The sequence below is a fragment of the Podarcis cretensis genome (assembly GCF_951804945.1).
Source record: "Podarcis cretensis genome assembly, chromosome: 3".
NCBI lineage: Eukaryota > Metazoa > Chordata > Lepidosauria > Squamata > Lacertidae > Podarcis > Podarcis cretensis.
Window position 1 is genome coordinate 12,087,692 of NC_137172.1, and position 26,807 is coordinate 12,114,498.

The 26,807-nt window shown below is 41.6% G+C and overlaps 2 protein-coding genes across 4 annotated transcripts in view; one reads left to right on the forward strand and one right to left on the reverse strand.

The window, feature by feature from the left end:
• Window positions 1–4,463, forward strand: part of PPP4R3B (protein phosphatase 4 regulatory subunit 3B) — a 34,241-nt gene extending 29,778 nt beyond the window's left edge. For both annotated transcript variants that reach the window (XM_079968594.1, XM_079968595.1), the window contains exon 16: window positions 1,485–4,463. In XM_079968594.1, the coding sequence (XP_079824720.1) occupies window positions 1,485–1,580 (96 nt within the window). In that variant the 3' untranslated portion in view covers window positions 1,581–4,463. The remainder of the gene's footprint in view (window positions 1–1,484) is intronic.
• Window positions 3,898–26,270, reverse strand: CFAP36 (cilia and flagella associated protein 36). Of its 2 annotated transcripts, XR_013836589.1 has the most exons (11): window positions 25,976–26,270; window positions 16,120–16,184; window positions 14,557–14,658; window positions 12,952–13,066; window positions 11,906–11,993; window positions 11,610–11,661; window positions 10,354–10,462; window positions 9,360–9,490; window positions 6,539–6,706; window positions 4,566–4,739; window positions 3,898–4,020 (listed from the first exon to the last, which is right to left on the reverse strand). XR_013836589.1 is itself a non-coding variant. In XM_079968962.1 (10 exons), exons 1-10 carry the CDS (start codon window positions 26,094–26,096, stop codon window positions 4,653–4,655), a joined length of 1,038 nt encoding a protein of 345 aa, XP_079825088.1. In that variant the 5' UTR covers window positions 26,097–26,270; the 3' UTR covers window positions 3,898–4,652. The 2 variants fall into 2 exon arrangements, 1 of the variants encoding a protein (XP_079825088.1); XM_079968962.1 differs by having other exon boundaries at window positions 3,898–4,739.
• Between the last annotated feature and the right edge of the window lie 537 nt (window positions 26,271–26,807).

Below are 26,807 nucleotides of genomic sequence, written 5' to 3' on the forward strand. Positions count from 1 at the left end.
CTACAGCTTGACCCTGGCAGGAGTATAAATGTGACAAAACTTTGCTGATTAGGATGGGCATTTTGTTGAGAGCCGACATTGGGATTCATGCGCCTGTGGCTCTTTAGTGTGGGGGTGGTACTTTTAACACTGCTTTTGAATGTTAGTCAGTTGAAATGTCTGGTAGTCAGCCAGGGTAATACATTTAAAATACAGTATTAATCCAGTGACAGAATTATCCATGTCATGTTAAGGAACTCCAGTGGCATTTTTAGGGCTCAGATTGTTCCATAGAGGCCACAGAAATTCTGGCTTGTGTCAAAAATATATGAAAATCTGCTGGAAACCACAGGAAGGGAGAGTGTGCTTGCAGAAGCGAGATGCTGTGGAAAATGGGATGCGGGACTAGATGGTCCCACAGGGCTCTTCATATGCACTTAAATGGATCATTTCCACTAGTTTGAATGTCTTGACCAGGGACTGCATCTCATAATGCTGTTTTGCAGGTTACGTGGGACATTTGAGCAGCCAGCCCAATGGCTTTTGTTTGCAGGGCTTAATGCTCATTTGAACTCTTCCTACTTAAGGCATGCTTCGAGCACAGCAGATCTGAATTGCAAGAGGCATCAGTTTATCCTTTTGCCGTTTAATAATGGTTTCTGATTATTACTCATGACAATTGGGGTATGCATCTGCGGTCAGGCTCCATAACACATGAAAACAGCCAAAGGTCCACGTAGCTTAGCCTCTTGTTTACCACAGTAGTCAGTCAGATGCTGCCAAAAAGCCAAATGCAGCAGTAGCCCTTCCTTGATGTTTGCCCAAACCATCTGGTTGTGAGAGTCATCACCTCAGCATGGAGATGCCATGTAACTATCATGGTTAATAGCCATTGATAAGGTCTCATCTTGCAGCATATTCCATAAGATAGAAACATACCATTGTTGTCTTTAAGGACTTTCCCCATATCTGCATGCAGAAGTAATACAGTGGTGCCCCGCAAGACGAACGCCTCGCAAGACGGAAAACCCGCTAGACGAAAGGGTTTTCTGTTTTGGAGGTGCTTCGCAAAACGAATTTCCTGTGGGCTTGCTTCGCAAGACGAAAATGTCTTGCGAGTTCCTGCGGGGGTTTTTTCCTCCCCCCCCCCTTTCTAAGCCGCTAAGCCGCTTATCAGCTGATCCGCTAAGCCGCTAATAGTGCTAAGCCGCTAATGGGCTTGCTTTGCAAGACGAAAAAACCGCAAGACGAAGAGACTCGCGGAACGGATTCTTTTCGTCTTGCGAGGCACCACTGTACCTAATCCTCTCTCTCTGAAATTATGGCAGATATATACATGGGGTATACATGTCTTCATATATGAAATGCAATCTTTGCTCTTGTCGGAGCCAGTGGCTACATCAGGCAACCCCAAGTGATGCTGGCAGCTAGTGGGGGAGTCATTCTGCAACAAGATTGTTCTCAAGAATTCTTTTCAATCTGAGCCTTTTCTTTGCCTTCAACAGGGAAGTTTAGTCGGCCTTGTGGATTATCCAGATGATGAGGAAGAAGATGAAGAGGAGGAAACATCCCCAAGGAAAAGACCTCGTCTTGGCTCTTAAGAATACCGAAACAAACTCTAATTGAGGGTGCTCAAATGCTGTGACTGAACTAAATAGTCTGACAGAAAGCTTTCTCCCTGGAAAATACACGAGAATGCAAGGAGTAGCAAAAGAAACTCGACTAGAAGGGTTTAGTTCTGAGAACACCAGGCTTCCAAAGAACCTAACCTCTTTCTAGTCAGTGAGTCTGCCATTCGGGCTGTTAAAAATTAAACTGAAATGGTGGGTTACTAATCAGCGCCTGGATGGCAGGTTGCCAGCAAAAAGAACATCTCGGGCTCTGTGAGGGGATGGGACAAGTAACTTTTTTGATATTGCAGGGTTTCCCCAAGCTAGAAGAAAATTGTAAGGCTTCAGTTGCAAACCTAGTAACATGACTTTGTAATGGTGCTGTCCATTGTGGGTTTTTTTAAGCAGTTGCCTCTTTTAAACGATTCTCTTTCCATAAAAAAAAAAAGAATTCAAAAGTTGGGGACCACTACTTGCACAGTCAGCCAAAACACAGAGGGTATCACCACCCTGCTATGTAGTGCATGTTGAGTGGCAAATTGATTTCTTCCCCCTCCCCCACCTCTAGTTTTTGGGAGGAAAAAGAAGCTTGGTTCAAAATTGAAGATGACTACAAGAAGCTGTTCAGGAAGGCTGGTACCCAAGGCTCATCAGCTTACAGTAAAATATATAGAAAACATCAATAAGCCCTAGTGCTTGGAAGCAGCATCTGAGTTGCAACTACCAGTAGCATCTTACGGGAAGCCAGGTCAAATGGAGTCGCTCCCTGCTAGCTTCAGCATTTTTTCCCCTTGAGAAATCTGCATTTCACATTTGCAAGAGTAAAAGAGAGAGAGTACTGTGAAATGCCAGAAGGTTTGGGGGCATAGTCATTTTTAACCAAGAATGATTGGAAGGTGGAGTCAACGCGCAGCACCTTGAACCTGGGAGTGGGGGGGATAGTACAAAGGCTGCTTCTTAACACATTCCATGTATTTAAGCAAATTTCAAAAAAGAAAAGAAAAAGTACATTAGGTAAATTGATTGAGGCAACCATTTTGAGACCTTTTTTATTTTGAGAGCAAGTGAACTGTAAATATTTTAATGTTAGTTTGGCCATATATGATCTGAGATCATGCAGAAGAAAGAATTCCCCAAACTACAAATTGCATTAAGAGTGATAATGAACTTATGAAACCAGCAGCAATTCACCATATAGATCACTCTTGCAATGTGTTAGGGTCCATTTCTCCTGGAACAGTTACTGACACAGTTTCCCTGTTTTGGAGATTTTGTAGTTAATTTTAATTCTAGCTATTGTTTGCAAAAGATGGGCTGACTGTGTAGATATGAAGTATAGTTTTTCCATGAAACAGAAGTTTATTTTGTATTGAAAAAGAAAACCACTGTACTTGTTTTACACCATTTGTATACATGTGGTGATATTAATGCTGAACTGTAAAATTCAGGAATTAAAATGTGACCCTGTAATTCCATAATTATTGGTTTTGTTTGGTTTGTTGTAAATGGTAAGTTAATTCAGATTTTGAAATGTGGCCATTTTAAAGGATTTTAATGAGATAGTTATTTGTACAAATTAATCATTATATGCCACCAAACCAAATCTAGTGGGGAAAAATGAATGTTCCCAGATTTGATTTGGTGTGTTGCAATGACTGACAGTTAATATGGCCTGAAGGACATATCTCTGCCATCTGGGGGCTCCAGGCAACTAAAAATAGGGGCTTCCTTCTCACTTCAGCTGAAGACTCCTTTGTTTGAAGGGAAGTGGGTGGCAAAACATTTGGGCTGGTTCAGCAGTGTTACTATGTAGGCTTGATATGCTCACTTTGTATTCCTGGCAAGTCTCTCTCTTCTTCTCCCCCTGCCCCCAAACCCGCTAACAATTTTCTTCTTAAGCTCTATATGATGTGGGGACATCTGGCCTGTCTCCAAGCTTTTATTGAAAAAGGACCCAACGCATTTGGTCTCTCATCTTCCATCCATTTTCAAAGACTGTTGAGAGCTTTAAGAACACATGCAGGCCCTGCCCTACGAGTCACTTCTATAGCAACAATCAGTGTTTTTTTAATAGTTTAATGACATGGAGAGTTAGGAGCGTTCGAATATTGGCTGACAAATACTGTGCAAGATGAAGCTCCTCCCTTTCAAGTTACACAATCTGCCTCAGGTGCTTTCTTCCCCCCTTCCACCTCCCTTCCCGCTTGTTATGGTGGGTTTCTTTTTGCCACAGGACAGCCCACATTTCAAATGCCTGGGGCCCTTCAACTGATTTTTTTCAAAGAAAAAGATTACATCTGCCAACATGTCTCAGTTAAATACTATTTTAATAAAAAGTTACATGAAATGTGGATGAGCTGTGTTTCTAACTGTGTTGGAAATTTGTAGACGGTAGCCTTCTGGTGCCGGAAGCGCTGGGAGAGTGATTGTTCTGAATAAAGCACAAATAATATTGAATGGGTTCACTTAAAATATATGAAAATATATTAGCTTATTCTGTTTCTTCAGCCTGCTTCAAACATTACACAGCAAATGTACAATGTGCCTACTTCTGCCCTGTAATTTGCAAGGTTGCCAAACTTCCGTCTCACAAGGCAATCTTGTGAGAAGGAAGGAACACTTGGAGCTCTATACAGTTGATTTTAAACTTCATGTTGATTTTAAGCTTGACACTTCTACATTCATCTGTATATAAAATCAAAACAAGTTTAAACATTTTAATGTCAGTCTTACCAATGTACTTTTGACAAAAGAACCGACAAATATTAAACCAAGCAAAGGAGTTACAGTGTTCACATTCAGCAATACGTATTGGAATCGTAAGAATCTAAACTGCTGGATGCTTAATACTTTGGAATGACCAAGCCTACCTTTTTTTAAAAAAAGGAAAATAAATCATTACTTTTATCTAAGTCTATTTTTAAAAAAACAAGAAAAAAGTTAATGTTTAATATAGAAAATCAAATTAATGCATACAATGTTTGTGAGCAAAGAATTCAGTTCATGGTTAAATATACTAAACAGTCATTCTTGTCCCCAACTCCTAGAAGCCGCTTCTCTGAACTATCGTTTATTAATAACTTCTTCTTTAAGTTTTGCTGCAAGGATTCTTTTCTTTAACAGCCTTTGCTCCTCTTCTTCTGTCATTCCCTAAAAATAAAAATGTGAAATTTTAAACTGCAATATCCTTTGCTAAGTTACACAGTACTATGCATTTCTATATAGACATACTTCCAATTTAATGTAACTTCGTCTCGGTTAAAGTGTGCATAAGATTTTAGCCCATCAAGTATGGAAGAATAATTTTGTATAACACATTGTAGGTTCAGCAGTTTGTAAGGCAAACATGTTACAGAGCTCTTTTCAGTGTGACATTTAAGAGAGAAAAACCTGTTTCACACTGGTAAGGAACAGATGCAGCAAGTGTACTTGCTTTAACTGTGCAAGTGCACTCCTGACCAACGCAGAGACCTGAACATCCATGCTGGGGGCTTATCTAGGAGCACACCCAAACTGTGACCCTGTATCTTCTGAATAGCTACTCCCTGTTCTGCCTTCTGACTGACCAAGAGCACGTCTCTCTTGCCTAGATTAAGTTTCAATGTGTTCACCTTCATCCAGCCTCTTACTGAGGACAGACATGGGCTTAGATCCTTGGATGTTGGTGGAAAGAAATGCCTGGGTGTCATCAGCATACTGTTGACACATAACCCCAGAACGCCCAACAACCTCTCCCAACGTTTTCAAGTAAACGTTAAACAGCATGTGGGACAGAAGAGAACCCTGAGGGACCCCCAAGGCACCAAACAGGAGTCCCCTTCAACCACATTCTGGATTCGGCTCTCCAAAAAGGAGCAAGAGTCCATGTAAAACAGTGTCTCCAAGTCCCATTCCAGCAAGGCAGCTCAGACGGATGCCATAGCCAACGGTATCAAAAGCCGCTGAGAGGTCCAGCAGAACCAACAGGGACACCTGCCATATGTGGGATAGTACTGCCCTAGCTAATACAGTGGTGCCCCGCAAGACGAATGCCTCGCTAGACGAGTTTTCCATTTTGGAGGTGCTTCGCAAAACGAATTTCCTATGGGCTTGCTTCGCAAGACGAAAATGTCTTGCGAGTTCCTGCGGGTTTTTTTCCCTTTTCCCCCCTTTTTCTAAGCCGCTTATCTGCTTATCCGATAAGCCGCTAAAAGCCGCTAATAGCGCTAATCCGCTAAGCTGTCAATGGGCTTGCTTCGCAAGATGAAAAAACCGCTAGACGAAGAGAGTCGCGGAACAGATTCTTTTCGTCTTGCGAGGCACCACGTCATCAGGATTGCTGCAAGAATGTGAAGCAGTCTGAACGCGTGAATGTTCTCTCACTTCCCAGAGTTTACAATGCAGTCCTGAGCATGTCTACTCTAAAGTAAGTCTCACTGAGTTTGATAGGGCTTACTCTAAAGTAACTGCATAGAGGAGTGTAGCATAGTTAATGACACTTTTATAGGCAAATTAAAAGTTCATGCTATTACATGTGTGCATGTGTTGGATTATTCACACACAGGTGTGAATCAGCTCACTGACCTTAGAGTGTACACTCTAGATCTAGTGGCACATTAAATAGAAGCAAGTGGTCCAGCTCTTTTATCCTTTTCGTGCATCAACTCTGTACTATGCAAGTATTACTGTAAGGATGTTTAGCATGTCTGTTTACCATCGTTGCTTTCTTAGCTCCCATTTCAACTCTGTTAGGAATTGTGGAAACAGGCTTGTGGTTGCATATCCTTAACTAGATGAGGAACTAAGCACAGACCTACTTTGAATACTGAGCAGTTGTGCTAGGATGCAGCCCTGCTCTCTGCCTACCCCACTACTGAACAGTGCTATTCAAAGCATCAGTTTGGAACTGCACATAGCCCTGCATTTCTCCAATGCAGACTGGCTGGTTAGAACATTCTCTCCTCTTTTACCTCTTTAGAAGGTAACAGCTCTTCTTTCTGCTCTGTACTTTGTGGTGGTGGTGGCGGCGGTGGCATATTAGTTTTGGACTCCTTCTTCAAAGCCATCAATGCATCTCGTTTCTGCTTTAGATAGTCTTCACGCTCCCTGAGCTCTTGTGCTCCAAGTTCTGATAGTTTCTGGTAAGTAGAATTTAAAAGGCAGACTTATTGCATAGTTTCTGTAATGTATTTTTATCCAATTAGAGATTTGTGAATGAAAGAATGCAAGCTTTGTTTTTTAAAGAGTGTTAGATTAATTGTTAAAACATATATAGTCCCAACAAAATGGAAAAACAAAAGATATGAAGGACAAGCATGTTTGTTTACAATGTACCGTATTTTTCACTCTATAAGACACACTTTTTCCCTCCTAAAAAGTAAGGGGAAGTGTGTTTGCGTCTTATGGAGCGAATGCAGGCTGCGCAGCTATCCCAGAAGCCAGAACAGCGAGAGGGATTGCTGCGCAGCAATCCCTCTTGCTGTTCTGGCTTTTGGGATAGCCATGCAAAGCCTCTTCAGGGCAGGGGGAGCGTTCCTCCTGCTGCCCTGAAGAGGCTTTGCATTGCTTTCGCTGAAGCCAGAACAGCAAGAGGGATCACTGCGCATCAATCCCTCTTGCTGTTCTGGCTTCTGGGATTCAGAGTATTTTTTTTTTCTTGTTTTCCTCCTCCAAAAACTAGGTGCGTCTTATGGTCTGGTGCATTTTATAGAGTGAAAAATACGGTATTTATTACAAGTAATAATTTGATGCTACCCCGCTTCAAAAAAAGGATTCCACCAGGGGCCTTGAACTTTAATTGCTGCTGTCTTTTGGTAGCCTTTAAGCAAGTAGAAAGGGAGGTCTGGAGCAAGCCACAGGCAGAAAGAGAATATCAAGCACTCTGGATTGATTTCGTCTAAGCTAGAGAAGAATTGATGCAGGTGGAGCTGTGGGTTAAACCACAGGGCCTAGGGCTTGCCGATCAGAAGGTCAGCAGTTCAAATCCCTGTGACGGGCTGAGCTCCCGTTGCTCGGTCCCTGCTGCTGCCAACCTAGCAGTTCAAAAGCACAAAGTGCAAGTAGATAAATAGGTACCGCACCGGTGGGAAGGTAAACGGTGTTTCCGTGCGCTACTCTGGGGTTCACCAGAAGCAGCTTAGTCATGCTGGCCACATGACCCAGAAGCTGTACGCCAGCTCCCTTGGCCAATAAAGCGAGATGAGCGCCGCAACCCCAGAGTCGTCCACAACTGGACCTAATGGTAAGGGGTCCCTTTACCTTAGAGAAGAATTGAGGGAGCAGGTACCATTCGTTTTCTAATGTGGAACATTGCTAAGAACTATGGTAGCATCACTAGTGACATGCAAGCCACAATATTTTTTGCAGTGAGTGTACACGTTCACCGGTTTTGCACATTATGCAGAGCAGACTAAGGCTTGCTACCAGGTGTACAGTCAATTGGGAGTCACAGTTGGTCCTTGCTGCCTGATAAGTATACCTGATGAGTAAGCATGCTTGACACACTTACACTTTACATGTGTAATGTACACCTAAAAAGAAAAAGTACTTTCTTTTCTAAATTCTCCAAGGCATATAAAGGCTCACCTGGAGGGGATTTCATAATGAGCTTCTTTCAAATTAATACAAGAGGGAAAATGTATATACCAAAGTTGTTCCCTAATCTAGTCTGATACATCGGCAGACCTATCTTTAGTCAGAATATACTACTAAAGATAATATATGTGAAAGGAGCAGGGAGACTGCAGGATATATTACATTTTCAAGACCTTCTGCAAAGATGCCATAAACACAGGAATGCATGGCTGTTGGACTCAGATTTCCAGAAGTGACATTCTCTTTTAATAAAAAAGATATAAAACTGACATATGAACAACAGATGCCTTCTTAATTCAACTCAGCTGAACTGTTTAACTATGTCTGCCCTATCCTGCCACGTGACCAACAACAGACCACATCGCCAACACTCTTCTTACTCTCTTAAAAAGAGAATGAACAATGAAATTTAAATTCAATCTCTGAGCACATTTATTCTAAATCTAGTTACAACTACATATTTTTTGCCTACAAACTTTAAGGTCAGTTTGTAGCATGTGCCCTTTTAAAAGTGTTGGGGGAGACAGTGTCTCATTAACATTTATGCTGACACATACCTTGTTGTGTATGGAATTGTGTTTCATAATAAATCAAATTTCCTTAGAATGTCTGAATACTGCTGAAGTGTGCTGAAAGTCAAATATCTATATCTAAAAAACTAAAATCCTCCTCCTCCATAGAAGTCTATAGTTATCCATCCTACTCATTCCTTGTGATTGTGCTATTCATTTTTGCTTTGTACACAGAGTTCCTTTTCCTTCTCGTATTCTACTGACTTCCTGGTATCTGGCTTCTCCCATTAGCACATTTAAACTCCTGACAAAACTCAACATTTCATTCTGACATTCTAACTGATTTTGCATATTGATTCCACTCTCCTTACCTTCTATCTTCCTAAGATTTTAACTCTGGAAAGATATTTTTCTTGTTTTCATTTTATATACGGCACCTAGTTCTTGTGATGTTCAGTAAATGATATTCCAATGGTTCAAGCCAGCATTCCTCAACAGGGTGCCCCCCAGATGATTTAAACTACAACTCCCATCATGCCTGAACACTAGGCACCAAGGTGGGGAACCCTGGATCACACTTTCTAAATATTTATACACAACTATACCATACAAAAAGTAATCCAAAATGACATACTAGCTACTAAATAATATTAGTTATCTTAAATGAAGTGAGCATTCAGCTTACACGTCCTTCAGTCCCCACTTGCTTTGCTACACATTCAGAGCCATTCCCTATGGTTTTCTTCCGACTCTCTTCCTTCAGTTTGGCAGAGGGCAGTTCCCGGGTAGGTAAGTGTTTGTGTTTTGCCTCTCGACCTAAATTTACATTGAAAGGAACTAATCCATCATACATTCATCATACTAATACAAATCAAAGGTAAGGGATCTTTGTACCTTGATGGATTTTAACCAAAGAGCAAGAATTTTAAAAACAATCCTTCATTTCCTAAAGGCTTTCCAAATACTAATATTTTATGGATTGTATTCCAACTAAGTCCACTACATTAAATGAGGCTACTCTAATTTAACCATTTCCATTAATTTCACTAGATCTTCTGAGCAGAAAGAACACACAAAATAAACACTGTGAAGTGCTTTACCCATCAAAAACAAAATACCAGGTTTTATTCAGTGTTCACTGCGTTTTTCATCTCCTTCAGTTCTGAATGTTTGAGGTCTGTTCTCTGGTTTATTACATCAAGTGGGACTGAGCCTTAACAGGAAAGCAGGAGCAAGGTCTTCTGTTGAGACTTTGACATTTCCTGTCTGAGCTGCAGGGAGAGCTGCATGGCCTGCTTGAAGACCTCCTGACATCCATGAAGCAATACCATTTACAGTAAGAATAACTGTTTCTTCTCCCCATCCCAATTTCCTCTGGAGCATGTCAGGTGCTATTGCTCTTGGGATGAACTGACAGCTGGCTTTTGCTCATGCTTAGAGTCTGAACAATTGCTATACCAGGTTTCCAAAGAGCCTCTGCTTTTCATTTTCCAAACATACAACACAAAGTTCAACTGAAGCATCAAAATTCTTCCCTCCCAGCATTCCCATTTAAATGTCAATTCCCATTTATTTATAATATTTTATGACCACCCAATCCAAAGTCCTGAGTGGTTCACACCAAGTTATGCTGTATATTTTTTCATCTCTGTATTTTAGATACCTGCAGATAATCATACCTGATGAATGTTTTGTAGTATGGTCAGCAGGCTCTTTAGTTCCTGCACTTTCACTCAGATGTCCTGGAGATTTGTGTGCACCATCAGATGATCTCTGTTTCTCATGTGACTATATATTTAAGGTTGGGAGAGAGATAATAGAACAGCATCAAGTAATGCACTCAAGACACTAAAAACAAGTACAGCCAAAGCCGCATATAGCTTTTCGCAGTCTTAGAGCTCCTAAAACATGGTTTTTGACAAATGCTACTTATTTAACAAAATTATGCTCTCACAAATTAATTAGGCAAGTGAGCTTGATCTCAATTAAAACATGGGAAGTTGTGTGTGTTCTGCTATGGATATACTTTAACCCAACTTTAAAAACATCCTTATGATCTTCTCTACTCACATATGGGAAATTTAAGCTCCCCGCTTCAGTCTCCCCAATCACACATATCCAAAAGACCTCTCAGAGAGTGAGGGGCCCTCTAGAAGCCACCACATAAGGCACTATTGCTGCTGTTAAGACAAAATAACTGCCGCTTCCTCTGTGCTTAAGAAGTGATTTTGGGGAGGGGGCGCTCGTATTCATGCATAGGTATTGCTGGCATATAAGCACCAGGAACATGCTAAAAAACATGAATGGAGAAAACAGTAACACTCTATTAGTTGCTGTTGCAACCTCTAAAGCGCATTCAAAGTGAGGCACATACAAGACAGGCATTAATTCTATTCCAGATAAACACCCTTGAATGAGACACTAACTTTCCCAACCAATAGGACAAGGCTGTTCTCATGGCTCTTAATAGACATCCTGACAAATTGATCTCAGAATGCTGCGTGTCTTCCATATGGAATCTCTCTCCCCGCCCAGATGTTGTCTACCTTCATTAGGGCCTGGAGATGATTAGTTAATATTTTCTTCCACTGCAGCACCATCTATCACCTACTTTGTGATTCATTAAAAATAATCTTTACTTCAGAATATTTTCTCACACCATCATCAGTCAGCTTCCTGAACGATTTGCTCAGTAGCGTGATAAAGGGACACTCATCATATCCATGTCATCAAGTTCACAAAAGAAAAAAGGGAAAGGAAATGAGAGTTGCAAAGAAAGCATATGTAACAGGGATATGCTGGTAATTTTATTAAGCCACCAAAGCCTGATGAGAAGCACATGTATTTGATGGAAGGCTGGATTTATAGAGCTGTAATTAAATAATAACATCACTACATTCACAGAGTAGATTAATTCAATTGAACTTCAGCATACCTCATTAGTTCTTTTCCTTTCTTGCTCCAGATCATATTCTTCCTTTGACTTTCTGCAAAACAGAATGAGGGAACACACAATTCAACAGTTCAGTTATTTATCTGCTCACTCACAATGCAAGAACAACGAGCAGCCTCTCCTGACAGTCAAAATGTGCCCAATTTTGGGGATCCCTCCTTTTCCCCTCAACCACTTGGGCCCCAGCCCATGAAATTCAGGAGGTTCTCCCAACTCTCAGAATAGGCACTTGGGAGGCACAATTTGTTAGAGAAACAAAACAAAAAGGGTCTTTTTACCTGAGTACCTCCCTTAATATTTTCATTTCCTCTTCTTCAATTTCAGTATATGCATCAGACCCATCCGTCAAACAATCAGGTAGCACACCTGTTTAAAAAAGAAACAAAGAAAGAGGAGTCAAGGAGGATGACATCCTGTTTTCCACAGATGAAGTACAAGCTGTTATCTGATTGTCAAAATGTGCACAGAAACTTGAACTTTTAGAAGTGATCATTTTTAGGTGATTTCCACCAGAATTATCTCCATATGTGTAAAATAAAAAAGACATTTGTTACAGAAACCTTGGAAGATTATTAAAGAAAGAGAGAGATTGGAAACTCAAGCATCTGTAGCAACATCTTGAACTCTGTTTGAATCCCACATAACAAACCTAACAGACAATTTTACAGTTGGATTAAAAGAAATATGAAACAGATCACAGAAAAAGGCATTTTAATTAATAGATATTGCTTCATACAAATTCAGTCAAGTAAGAGAACTATCCATCATTTAAGTCCTTCCCTGCCCCTCTTTTTCAAATGACTGAAAGCCCAGCTTCAAAAATGGAGGAGGAAGGGAATTATGTACAGTAGATGCTTTTCAACTATCCCAAGCTGTCCTGTGGGATAACCAAGGTACAAATAACTTGGAAAAAGCAGAGTATGTAATTCAGCTCCCCTCTCATTTTGGGCTGCTCATTTGAGCATTGACTGCAGCAACAGGAAGGAGGAGAACAAGAAAAACCCAGAAAGAGCTCACCTTCCGCCCAGTCTAGCCTATCTTCTTCCTCTGTTTATCTTCCTGCCTTCACACTTTCCCTTCTCTGCTCCTCATTGCCTTTTCAAAATATTTTTTCTTTCCGCCCTCTTAGCCTTCAGTATTTTGCCCCTTTAATGCTATTCTTTCAACTCCCTCGCTCTTGTGTCTCATGCGGCTTTTGACCACTTGCCCATGCCTCATTGAGCCCACTGAAGCCCCCTGCCTCAGAAAAACCTGAAGCCACCCCTGGTCTCAGCAAATGAAGAGATGAAATGGGAAGACAAGTTTCTCATTGGCCGCTACTCACCATTTCTTTCCTGAATTATTCTTATGGCTTGCAGTTGCATTTCAATATTTTTCTGGACCATCATCTCTTTAAACAACCTGAAATCTTCAGCTGCCAATACTGGCTGCAAGATGGCCTGCGTGAAAAAAGATGTTTTATAATAATTTAATAATAATAATAATAATAATAATAATAATAATAATAATTTATTATTTATACCCCACTCATTTGTTTAAATCTTACAGTACAAACAAATTTGCAATATGATCAATTTTTTTAAACGGGCTCAAGTCCCACATTACTGCAATGGTCTAAATTTAGGGAGGAAAGTTCTGAAAAAGTTATTGTACCACCACCTACATGGCTTTATAGCTTTCCTCCTATACCACCTTAAAGGTAAAGGTACCCCTGACCATTAGGTCCAGTCGTGACCGACTCTGGGGTTGCGGCGCTCATCTCGCTTTATTGGCCGAGGGAGCCGGCGTACAGCTTCCGGGTCATGTGGCCAGCATGACTAAGCCGCTTCTGGCGAACCAGAGCAGCACACGGAAATGCCGTTTACCTTCCCGCCGGAGCGGTACCTATTTATCTACTTGCACTTTGACATGCTTTCGAACTGCTAGGTTGGCAGGAGCAGGGACTGAACAACGGGAGCTCACCCCGTCGCAGGGATTTGAACCGCCAACCTTCTGATCGGCAAGTCCTAGGCTCAGTGGTTTAACCCACAGCGCCACCTGTGTCCCTTACGTAGGAGTAAACCCCACAGAATCGATGAAAGTTACTTCTGATAAGATATTAAAAGAGGACTGCATTGTCCTTTACCCAAGTAGTCCTACAAATCAAGACTGTATATTATTGGAATACGGGAAATCATCTAGTCTCTCTCATGGGAAGGTATGCAAATACCTGTTCCCAGGAGGTTACAATAATGAACATTTATATCAGAACTAGGGAATCTCTGGCCCTCCAGGCCTCTCTATTCAGCCTCCCTCCAACTGGCAGCCTGTGGCACAGCCATAGCTTGCTCTTACTGCATCAATACTTGCTGTATGTGCTCATATGTGCCTGCAGAAACACTTAAGTGTTTGCAACTGTCCTGGATAGTAAGAAGTATTTTTAATTAGTATATTGTTTAATTGTGCTGCATGTTAATATCAATATAATGTGCAACACTGAGTAATGAGCGCATCCTGAGTCAGCAGGTAGTGCAACTACAAAACCAGAAACTGGCAATAACACGCCAGCACCCCTTGCACCTGATCCTATGTGCTTTTTCACCACTGCCATGGAACCAAACCACAGGTAACTTGCTAAGACACCTTCATCATTAGTATTCCACTAGTTCACTTTTTTCTCAGCTTCTGGATGGAAGTTGAGTGACAAGGGCTGCAGTCTTAAACATATTGTTAAACATGAGTTCTGTTACCTTCAATGTTCATTCTTTTTAGCCTGTTGACTTTTAATTTGTGAAGTTTTATATATGCAAAGCATGCATTCTGTTAAACTGAAACTGTGTGTGTTTGACACAGGAGGGTTTTTTTAAAAAAACAAATGAAAATATATACAAAGGGAACACAATCACCTATCTCCAGGATTGTTTTTTAACTTTGCTAAAAGAAAATTTACCTGTGAGGTACGAGTCTTGGCAAGAGGAGACATACAAGCTTCCTGGAATTTGTCTTCATTGATTCCAACTTCTTTAAGGTAACTGTCTAACAGCTTTTCAACCTGCAAAAAATGGATGGCGGAAAAGATTATTCCACAATTCTCTATAGCCTTGAACCTTACCCCCTTCCTTTAAACTGGGATATAAATATTTATTTATTTATTTGTAATAAATGTAAGTCATTGTACATAAGTTAGTTTACTTGGTTTGCTGCTGCCAAGTTTCCCTATTTCTCTTAATTTATATAGCAGCATATATGTGCATGATGTTTTACAAAATACAGGAGTACATTCCTGGAATTTGAGATTTGCAATCAATAAAGGGAAAACAACACTGGAACAGGAGAGAAAGGAAAGTGGAAGGAATTAGGGAAATAATATGTGATGATTTCAGTTGCACTTGCTTAGGCTTAGCTACAATACAGAATAGGAACTATGGGGGTTGTGCCCAAAGGTTTAATGAAAAAGTGGGTTTTGAGGAGGAATCTGAATGGAGATATGGAAATGCAGAGGTGCTCTAGGGGGCAGTTCAAGGCCTAGGGATCAATAATGCAGAAATAATGGAGGCCTTTGGAGAATACCCAGACAGTTAAGGGGTGGTGGTGCTGTATAAGCCATCATAGGCAGTATGTATTGGGATGTAAGTGGAGAGAAGGAGGACAAGGCCAAAAAAGTACTCAGGTGGATAGTTATCACTGTGCATTACTAAGACACTATGGATGCTTCCAGATGAGGACTTAATATCACAAACAGGCTGTTCATATCATGGTTTATGTCTGCGTGATTGGCTTACTAGTTTTCCCACATTCCATTTCTTCAGTTACAGACATTAGTTGCTCTTAGCCATTTGCCACCCACTAGTGAGCCTGGCAGAATGTTCTCTTGTGCTGTCTTTTTCTTGTTGCTCCCCTCTGTCACTCCTGTCCAGCCCTCCACTACTTTTTTCCAGTTTAGGTACATATGCAAGTACAACTGCTGCTAATATTCTTGCTGTGATGGGAACACAACAAATATAAATAATTCTAAGTGGTCTGAAACAGCAGGACTTTGATGTGCCAGGTTATGCCATAATTCAAGACAAAGTACAACAGGAGCTCACTCCTAACATCTTATTTTCAGGCTCAATCACAGGAGCAATGAGCCATAGTTTTATTCTTTAGAAAGAAAAGAATGGCTATAGAAATGATTGACTGAATGGGATGAAAGCAGGAAAAAAGATGCAGCCAATTGCTTTTGATTGCAGTCATACAACCACAGCAATATCAAGTTCTGACTATAAAGGCTCAGCACAAAATAAAAGGATACAGTTTCTTCAATCTAGAGCATCTGCAACAAACTAGGGCAATGATAACTAAGCACAATGCAAAGACTGAAAGCTGGCAGAACAGTAGCTCTTTTACATTAAACCATTACTCAGCTAATTTTCAAAAAATGTAATACTCATAGGAATAGTGGTGCACAAACCATTCCTGTTTCAATAGCACATTTTTCTTATAAAGTGAAAATGAAACAACCACTACTCACCAGAGCTTTATATTCCTGATGAATCTCAGTGTAAGACAGCTTGCTTTCTTCTTCTTCATCAAAAACTAAGGAGACAAGTTTTACTTTTTTTAAAATGTGAATTCTCAAAAAAAAAAAAAAAGTTTCCAAAATAATCTGCAACTAGAAACCTTTTCAAATGACATTCCTAGTATAGTGAAATTTATCTAAATAAAAAGGTAAGACCACCTATAACATTAGATGGCCAATCCAACAGGCAATTGTGTCTCACTTCCAGATTTATTCCATCCTCCATGACACACCCCCCCCTCTGCTTTCTTCTCTTCTACTGGCATATAACACCTCTGCCCACTCAGCCCCTCACATACTTTTTTTGCCTTATTCTTACTTACACCTATGAGTGGTATGTATTAACCACAAGATTCCCTTTGGGCCCAAGTTCAGCATTTCTAAACACATTCCAACTCAGTCCAAGGTGCTTCATGGGCTGCCAATTCACCTCAGGGTCCACCTAAGCCTTCCACATCCCCCACCTTTCCATTTGCGACTGGGAATTTTTTTTAAGGCCATAACCCCCCCCCCAACAGACCTGGATGGAACTTGCAGGCATTCTCACCCCCTCCACAGTGAGGAAAGCCTGCCAAAAACCAAAGAGTTTTGTGCTGGACACCTTTGAAAGTTTGATATCTGTAACTTTTTTCTATTGCTGTGGAACTGAAATGTGTGGGCAAGGTTGCTCAAATCTGAGGGCACAAATCAGATTTCCCATGAATAGCTGCAGTGGTTTTCCTGCAAGGGCAACCAGCACAGTTTTAGTGTAAGTAACAAAAGGAAATGGGACGCAGGTGGCGCTGTGGGTTAAAGCCTCAGCGCCTAGGGCTTGCTGATCGAAAGGTCGGCGGTTCGAATCCCTGCGGCGGGGTGCGCTCCCGCTGCTCGGTCCCAGCGCCTGCCAACCTAGCAGTTCGAAAGCACCTCCGGGTGCAAGTAGATAAATAGGGACCGCTTACCAGCGGGAAGGTAAACGGCGTTTCCGTGTGCGGCTCTGGCTCGCCAGAGCAGCGATGTCACACTGGCCACGTGACCCGGAAGTGTCTCCAGACAGCGCTGGCCCCTGGCCTCTTAAGTGAGATGGGCGCACAACCCCAGAGTCTGTCAAGACTGGCCCATACGGGCAGGGGTACCTTTACCTTTACCTTTTTAACAAAAGGAAATGCATAATCTCCCCTGGTGTTTTTGTGTCCAGATGTTCTGCAAACTGAGAGTAAGAAACATTTGAGCTAGGTTTCTTTAAAATTAATTTTCAGGTGGGAAGAACTAGAAGAGATTTGATTTCCAAGTACCATTATTCCTTCTGATTACAAGTGTGACCTGTCAGTCAAAGCAGAGCTTTCCCTCTTCCCACTCTGATATTTGATCTCCCTCTTCCAACCCACCCTGGCATTATGGCAAGCTTAGAGACATTACTGTCACTTTCAGCAAATGCTTGTCTACAACATTTTTTGAATGTCTGGATTGCTTATGCACCACACAGCATTTCAGGGCACCCCACTTCAAATGATGCTACCTTGTACAGATCCTACTTTGTTTCTGACAAGCCAAAAATCCCTCCACAGTAACAACTTTGCCTTGGGATTCAGTTGAATATGAACACCCCCTACTCCTAACCCCTCTACTTCCAGCAAATCCTATCTATTCTGAGCATCCTTAACAATGAAATCCATAAGTCTACCCTTCTTTTCAGTAATCCAGGTAGGATCTTGATGCACAATTTGGAAAATCCCAAATCATAAATTTCACTCAAAATTTACACAAACAAACTAGAACACTGTTTCAAGCAGCAGGCCTAGGCAACAATATATTTCAGTTTAACAACACCTGATGTAAGATATCTGTCTGTATGGACAATAGAGTAATACAGTAATAATATAATAGTCTACAAAAAAAATCCAGAAGTGCTCTGATGAAAATTCAGCTAACTTCTCTGACACTCAGAATAAGCAAATCATTCCAAAAACAAAGTGGTTGTTAACGGAGGCCTAACAAAGTTTCAGTTTCATCTTGCCTGCAGGAAAGACATACAGTTATACCTTGGAAGTCGAACGGAATCCGTTCTGGAAGTCCATTTGACTTCCAAAACGTTCAAAAACCAAATCGTGGCATCTGATTGGCTGCAGGAAACTCCTGCAGCCAATCAGAAGCCGTGGAAGCCCCATTGGACATTCGGGTTCCAAAAGAACATTCGCAAACCGGGAGCCAAAACATCCAAGTTCCAGGGCGTTTGGGATCCAAGGTACGATTGTACTTCAAATGGAATAACTAAGAAGTATTTTGAGGCAGTTCAAAATGTTTCCAGCTAACAAAAAAACCCCAAAAGAAGTAAATGCTTCCTTCTGTTCCCCACTGATCTTTAGTGAGCCATCTGCTAAACAGTTAATAATAATAATGATAATAATAATAATAATAATAATAATTTTTATTTATACCCCGCCCTCTCCAGCCAAGGCCGGGCTCAGAGCGGCTTACAAGCAATAATAAAAACAAGTTAAATGATTACAACTTAAAAACAAAATTAAAAATACAACATTAAAATATTGAAACATTAAAATATTAAAATGTAGCCTCATCACAGGAGGAGAAGGAAAAGAAAAAAGAAAGAGAGGGAGGGAATCAAATTGGCTCCAAGCCAAAGGCCAGGCGGAACAACTCTGCCTTACAGGCCCTGCGGAAAAAAATCAGATCCTGCAGGGCCCTGGTCTCATGAGGCAGAGCGTTCCACCAGACCGGAGCCAGAGTTGAAAAGGCCCTGGCTCTGGTTGAAGCCAATCTAACTTCCTTAAGGCCCGAGACCACTAGGGTGTTGCTATTTATGGACCTTGAGGCTCTCTGTGGGGCATACCGGGAGAGGCGGTCCCATAGGTACGAGTGTCCTAGGCCGTGAAGGGCTTTAAAGGTCAAAAGCAGCACCTTAAATCTGATCCTGTACTCCACCGGGAGCCAGTGCAGCTTGAAAAGCACTGAGTGAATATGCTCCCATGGCAGAGACCCCGTGAGGAGCCTCGCTGCAGCATTTTGCACCCGCTGGAGTTTCTGGGACAGCTTCAAGGGCAGCCCCGCGTAGAGCGAATTACAGTAGTCAAGCCTGGAGATGATCGTCGCATGGATCACTGTGGCCAGTTGTGAGGTTATAGAGCTCCCCTTTCCCCCTAAGAATCCAACAACAAAAATAAGATGACTAACTAGCAATTTCTTTAAACTACTACAATATCTTTGCTTTAATATATGCTTTAAAGCATATTGTTGTTGCACTTGCAAACCTCATTCATTTCAGAAGGGTGTCCACTAACTGCATGCTATATATTTGGAATCAGCTGCTCCCTATTGAACTTAGACAAGGCTGAAAACTTACTTTAAGAGGGCTTTCTCTGAAGTTTGATGCGGCTATTTTACACTGTATACACAATTTGTATATTTTGATGTATTTAAGATCTGCTTTTAAATTGCTGTGTATATTTTTACTGCTAATATATTATGTTTTCTGGCATACACAGCTTCAGAAACATTTCTTGGGAAGCAATTTAAACATTATAAAATAACTAAATTATCTATCAAATTGCATCTCATTGTATGTAGGTGAGTGACCCCAATACAGGCTCAAGCTTAAACAATGTAGCTGCAGTATTTTTTTAATGGGGAAACCTTTCTGAAACTAAGAGCCAGCAACTCACAGTTTAACAAGTAAAGGATGAACAATCTTAAAAGCCTTTATTTTACAAAATAAATCAGCCCAATCCTGCTGTAGCCACGGATGCTTAAAAATGCCATGAACAGCTTCAGAACATGAATGGAAATGACAGAGATAAATTTTTGACTGCATACGGAGAGGACCTTCAAAAGGGAATTGAATTACCCTCGGGGCCTGGAGCACCAGCAGTACCTGCACCCTCGGAACCTGAAGATCCAGTGAACAAGACACCACCCCCAGGAAAATAATCAGACTAATTCAGGATGTCTCTGCAACTCTTGAGTTGGAATATAAATGGCTGTAACATCCCGGAAAAAAGGAGGAAAATTTTTCACATATTAAAAAAGGAACAATTGGATATCATTTGCCTACAAGAAACACATGTGACTAGGCTCCACAGAAAAGTGTTAATAAACAAAAGACTTGGCCAGGAATTTATATCTTCGGACAGAGTAAAGAAGAGAGGCGTGGTGATATATGCAAAAGAGAGCCTGTCACCCAAATTCTTATTTAAAGATGAACATGGAAGAATTTTAGCAATTGAGATACAACATCAAGGAGAGAAGATTTTGTTATTAGGAATTTATGCACCAAATGAAGGGAAATCGGAATTTTACAAGAAGTTGCATGAGACAATGCTGGATTATCTGGACTATGACAACATCATTATGATGGGAGATATGAATGGGGTCGTATCAACTAACATGGATAAGTCACAAAGCCAAAATGTTACAAAGGACGGCAGACTACCAAAGACTTTTTTTGAAATGACATACAATATGGACTTAATTGACATTTGGAGAACGAAGAACCCCTTGGGAAGAGAGGGAACATTTTTCTCTGAAGCCCAGCTGACCTGGACAAGAATCAACCAAATATGGATAACTAGAGGTCTGGCACCCAAGGTCAGAAAGGTGGAAATCTGCCCAAAGACCTGCTCCGACCATAATGCAACGAAGATGGACATGACACTACTACCAACCGGCTCCTTTAGATGGAAGATGAATGACAATTTGTTTGGAGATCAGGAGATTGTTGAGAAGGCCCAAAAAGCCTTGGACTATTTTGAGATAAACATGAACACTACGGTGGAAAAAAGAACTATCTGGGACGCAAGTAAGGCTGTAATGAGGGGGTTCTTGATACAACAGAATGCTGTAAAGAAAAGGAGACAAAATGAGAGGAAAGATAAGATATTGGAGAAAATCAAAGAATTGGAGAAGAAGTTAAGATCAAATCCGAAGTCACAGCCGACCCTGAGAGAAATCAAACTTCATCAAGCACAATATTCTAAATTGATAAACCAGGAAATAGAGTGGAAGATTAAATTAATGAAACAAAAAACTTTTGAATCGGCAAATAAATGTGGGAAACTGCTAGCTTGGCAGTTGAAGAGGAGACAAAAACTAAATACAGTTACAAATTTAGAAATTGAAGGAAGAAATATTCAGAACCCTGTGGAGATCAGAAAGTGCTTCCAGAGATATTTCAAAAGATTATATACTCAAGGGCCGCAAGATGAGGTTGAGATTAAACAATTTTTGGAAAAAAATGGACTAACAAAATTGTCACAAGAAAATAGATCAATCCTGAATTGCAAAATAACACGACAAGAGATTGAACAAGCCATTCAGAACATGCAATTGGGCAAATCCCCAGGGCCAGATGGGCTGACCTCCAAGTACTACAAGACATTAAAAGACTATCTGATACAACCACTGATGGAGGTCAGCAATGAAATTATGGAGGGGAAGAAGGCGCCGGAATCGTGGAAAGAAGCTTTTATCACATTGATACCAAAATCGGAAGCTGAAAAGACACAACTTAAGAACTATCGTCCCATCTCCCTTTTAAATGTGGATTACAAAATATTTGCAGACGTTTTGGCAAGTAGACTCAAAAAAGTATTAAATGAAGTAATTCATAAAGACCAGGCAGGCTTTCTCCCAGGTAGACACCTGTTTGCTAACACAAGGAAATCATTGACATTTTGGAACTTTTGCAAACAGACATAAATACAAAAGCAGTGTTAATTTTTATAGATGCGGAGAAGGCCTTTGACAATATCTCTTGGAAATTTATGAAGGGAAATTTAAAAGAAATGGGAGTAGGACGGGGTTTTGAGAATGGGATTGATGCAATATATTCAGAACAAAAAGCTAAATTGATAGTTAACAATGTGGTTACAGAAGAGTTTAAAATTGAAAAAGGAACACGACAAGGCTGCCCCATTTCCCCTCTGCTATTTATTTCGGTTCTGGAGGTGCTCTTGAATATGATCAGAGGGGACCGGTTGGTGGAAGGGATTCAGGTCGGAGCGAAACAATACAAACTTAAAGCTTTTGCAGATGACCTAGTTTTGACCCTGCAGGAGCCAGAATCTAGTACGAAAAGAGTGTTACAATTGATTCAAGACTTTGGTCGGGTGGCGGGATTTAAATTAAACAAACAGAAAACTAAGGTGCTGGGGAAAAAATTGACAGATACAGAGTCAGAACGGTTTCAGAGAGAGACAGAACTAACTGTGGTTAAAAAAGTAAAGTACCTAGGGGTAAACATAACAGCAAAAAATCTGAGTCTTTTTAAGGATAACTATGAAAAATGTTGGTCTGAAATTAAAAGAGACTTAGACAGTTCGACAAAATTGAAACTTTCTTTGTTAGGCCGAATTGCTGCTATTAAGATGAATGTATTGCCAAAAATGTTGTTTTTGTTTCAAACACTACAGATTGTGGACAAGACGGAGTGCTTCCAGAAGTGGCAGAGAGACATCTCTAAGTTTGTCTGGCAGGGCAAAAAGCCCAGAATTAAGTTTAAGATATTAACTGGTGCGAAAGAAAGAGGGGGCTTTGCCCTGCCAGACCTAAAGTTGTACTATGAGGCCGCAGCTTTCTGCTGGCTAAAAGACTGGCTACTTCTCAAGGACACTGACGTTCTGGATCTGGAAGGTTTTAACAATGCTTTTGGTTGGCATGCATACTTATGGTATGACAAGGTTAAGATCAATAAGGCCTTTAAGAATCATATTGTCAGAAAAGCAGTGTTTAATGTCTGGACAAAATATAAAGACTTAGTGGAAAATAAAACTCCAAGGTGGCTTTCACCGCTGGAAGCTAAGGCCCGAAAAAGACCCAATATGGAGGCCAAATGGCCAAAATATTGGGAAATACTAGAAAAAGATGGAGACAATTGGAAATTGCAGAGTTTGGACAAAATGAAGGATAAAGTGCGAGACTGGTTACACTACGCTCAGATTAAAGAAGTCTTTAAAAATGACAAAAAGTTAGGGTTCCAGGTGGAGAAATCGAAGTTGGAAACAGAACTGTTAGAGCCTAAGACTAACGTACTTTCAAGAATGTATAACTTGCTGTTAAAATGGAATACACAAGATGAAATGGTTAAATCGGCTATGATAAAGTGGGCACAGGACATTGGGCACAACATTATGTTTGAGGACTGGGAAAGGTTGTGGACCATTGGGTTGAACTTCACTGCATGTAATGCTTTGAAGGAAAATGTAATGAAAATGATATATAGATGGTACATGACCCCAGTTAAACTTGCCAAAATATACCATTTGTCTGATAATAAATGTTGGAAATGTAAAGAAAATGAAGGAACATTCTTTCACTTCTGGTGGACTTGCCCTAGAGTGAAGGCTTTCTGGGAAATGATATATAATGAGCTGAAAAAGGTATTTAAGTATACCTTCACTAAGAAACCAGAGGCCTTCCTTTTGGGTATTGTCGGCCAGAAGGTGTTAAGGAAGGACCGAACATTTTTTATGTATGCAACAACAGCAGCAAGGATACTTATCGCTAAGCACTGGAAAACCCAAGATCTACCCACACTGGAAGAGTGGCAGATGCAGCTGATAGACTATATGGAACTAGCCGAGATGACCGGCAGAATCTGAGACCTGGGAGAAGAGAAAGTTGAAGAAGACTGGAAGAAATTTAAGATTTATTTTAAAAAGCATTGTAATTTGGTTGAATGTTAAGAAGGATGCTAGATCATAAATAATTGAGCACCACTAAACTAGACTAAGGGACGCAGGTGGCGCTGTGGGTTAAAGCCTCAGCGCCTAGGACTTGCCGATCGAAAGGTCGGCGGTTCGAATCCCTGCGGCGGGGTGCGCTCCCGCTGCTCGGTCCCAGCGCCTGCCAACCTAGCAGTTCGAAAGCACCTCCGGGTGCAAGTAGATAAATAGGGAACGCTTACCAGCGGGAAGGTAAACGGCGTTTCCGTGTGCGGCTCTGGCTCGCCAGAGCAGCGATGTCACGCTGGCCACGTGACCCGGAAGTGTCTCCGGACAGCGCTGGCCCCTGGCCTCTTAAGTGAGATGGGCGCACAACCCCAGAGTCTGTCAAGACTGGCCCGTACAGGCAGGGGTACCTTTACCTTTACCTAAACTAGATGGAATTAGGATGACAAGTGAAATTGAGGAAAAAATATAAACCTTTGGGAGAATTATTAGATTATATTTTAAATGAATGGGATACAAGAATGTAAACAAGATGATAAATTGCGGGTAAGAATTGACAATGATGCAAGTGGGAGCGGGAGACGTGAGGGAGTCCAATGAAGCTAAGAAAATATGTTATGATATATGTTTCATTGTTTTTTATTTCTGCAATTATGTTTAAAAATTTTAATAAATATATATATATATATATATATAGGAAATGCCTACTCTACTGAAAGCAAGAAATGCCAGATATACATGCACATTCCAAACTCATGTTCTGTTAATACCCATACTCCTTGACTCCTTGATCCAGCAAAGCAATAAACACATGGACAACCTGTTTACATATGCAGATATCTTAAACTGGATTTGTCCAAGTCTGTTTAAATTTGCTCTCCAAAGAAAATACTTCAGGAAACCTTTAAAGGGCTGCATAAACACTTCTTTTAAATAAAAATAATAAAATCCTGGATTCCAAACATTCCCTTTCTTGCCCACTTCACAAAATTCACATCCTCTAGTCTAGCTAGTATCTGCCTCCAGCTTTTCTAGGAATGTTCCAACAAGAATAGAGCCAACAACAGTAAGCTATCTCCCACCAAAAGAATTAGGAGTCATAAAAAGTATCTGCCTCAGCAAAATGCAATAGTGACTCAGTGAAAAAGCTGTTAGAAACTGTAAGGTACATGGACAGAGAAGCTCAAAATGAAAAGGTTCTGGGAGATTTGACAGCTCTGTAATTCTGATGTCATATAACCACTTTCATAGCAACTTCACTGAATTCTGTGTGATTCTCTACTTAAGGGATTTTAGGACCTCCTACACATACACCAGAAATCTACAAAATAACCAATATGTGCACAGTCCAGTCCAAAATAAAGGCGCACCCCCTTTTTTTACATCCCAACAGAAACGTCACTTGGGGTTTTTTGTTCCAACGGGTTTGACAGGTGCACTTAATTTTGCTTTTGGAGGGGGTACAGCCGCAAGCGTGCTACAACGATGGGAATTTTATTTTTACGTCTCAGCATATAGCCAATGGCCATCCCAATGAAGTATGAGCACGAATCACCCAACTACAAAGCGAAAGACTGTTACCTGCATCAGGCCAGGACAAAATCTACAATGTCCAGAATTTAAAAGAAACATCCCTCTTCTGGTCAGCATCCCTAGAGGGTTTTGCACTTGCACTACCCGGAAAGGATTTCACTTTTACGTGCTTTGAAGGGATTTCGTTTCTTCTTCTTTTTCCCTTTTATACGAATAAAGGTTTTATTGATCCCCCCTTTTTTTTAGACAAGTAGAAAGAACAAAGAAAGAGGAGAGCGAACAGTCTCATCACGAAGGGATTTCGTTTCTAAGCGCCCTTGCGAACTGAATCAGCCCCAAATAAAAAATAATAACGACGATCATTCCCGCAGCCTCCCCTAAGTGCCACTGGGCCTCTTTACATACATTTCTGAGGGGACGGGGGGGGGGGGACACAAAAACAGGTTTTTTTAAAGAAGACTGCAGGGAGATTCCCCTCAGGGGAGTGGGGGAGAAAGGTTGTGAGGGAAGGATACGCTTATTCTTATTTCCTTATATCCCGCCTTTCCTCCCATATATTAATGGGAGGTGGTTCTCTACCCGCCCGCCCTCAGAGCCGCCCGGTCGCTTCTCACCCTCGCACTTGTGCTCCACGAACTCCAGGATGGGGATGGACCAGGCGGGGCTGCGGAGGAAGCCGGCGATGCTGTCTACCACCCACTCCACCTCCGCCTCCGCCTCCCCCTCGGCCGCCATCTCATCTCCCCTCCCCTCTCTCCCTCACAGGCTCCCTCACGAACCACGGGTGCGCGCCCGCGCGCGCGGCCGGGAAAAGAAGGCGAAGGGGAAAAGGCGGGCTGGAGGGAGAAAGAAAGAAAGAAAGAACCGCAAGGGCCTCACGCAAGGCGGCGGTTGGGCGGGGGGGGGCGTTCGGTTCCGGTCACTATGGCAACCGCCGTCACGGAACGGGCAGCGGGGAAGGAAGCGCGAGCGCACGTATTGTTACGCACGCACGCGCGCCTGCGGCCGCGCTACCCTGCCCTCCTAAGGAGCGACCCAGTCACGCGCTCTCGTGCTCGCTCGCTTTCTGCGGCCGCGTCGCGACGCGACGGCGCATGCGCATGCGCGTCCGAAGTGGGGCTTCGTGTTCCCGTTATGTGTAAGTCGGAAAACGTCAGTGTCCAACCGCCCGCGGCGGGGCGCGCGAGGTTCGCGAGCTCGCGGCAAACATTGGGGAGGGGGGAAGCCTGCCTCTATTGCTTCGTGTATATATATATATATATATGTGTTGCTGATATATAAAGGAAATTAGGAAATAAAGCCCTAAGCGGGACCTTCCCATCCTCGCAACGACTTTGTTGTTGTTGTTTAGTCGTTTAGTCGTGTCCGACTCTTTGTGACCCCCTGGACCAGAGCACGCCAGGCACTCCTGTCCTCCACTGCCCCCCGCAGCTTGGTCAGACTCAT

Bases quoted from the DNA above. Each gene is read 5' to 3' on its own strand.
- CFAP36 (XM_079968962.1), bottom strand. From the start codon at position 26,096: ATGGCGGCCGAGGGGGAGGCGGAGGCGGAGGTGGAGTGGGTGGTAGAC. The intron at 13,067-14,556 runs GTAAATTTTCTT...TTTTTCACGCAG, and splicing joins CCAAGACTCGTACCTCACAG to GCCATCTTGCAGCCAGTATT. The intron at 11,994-12,951 runs GTGAGTAGCGGC...TTTTTTAAACAG, and splicing joins AATAATTCAGGAAAGAAATG to GTGTGCTACCTGATTGTTTG.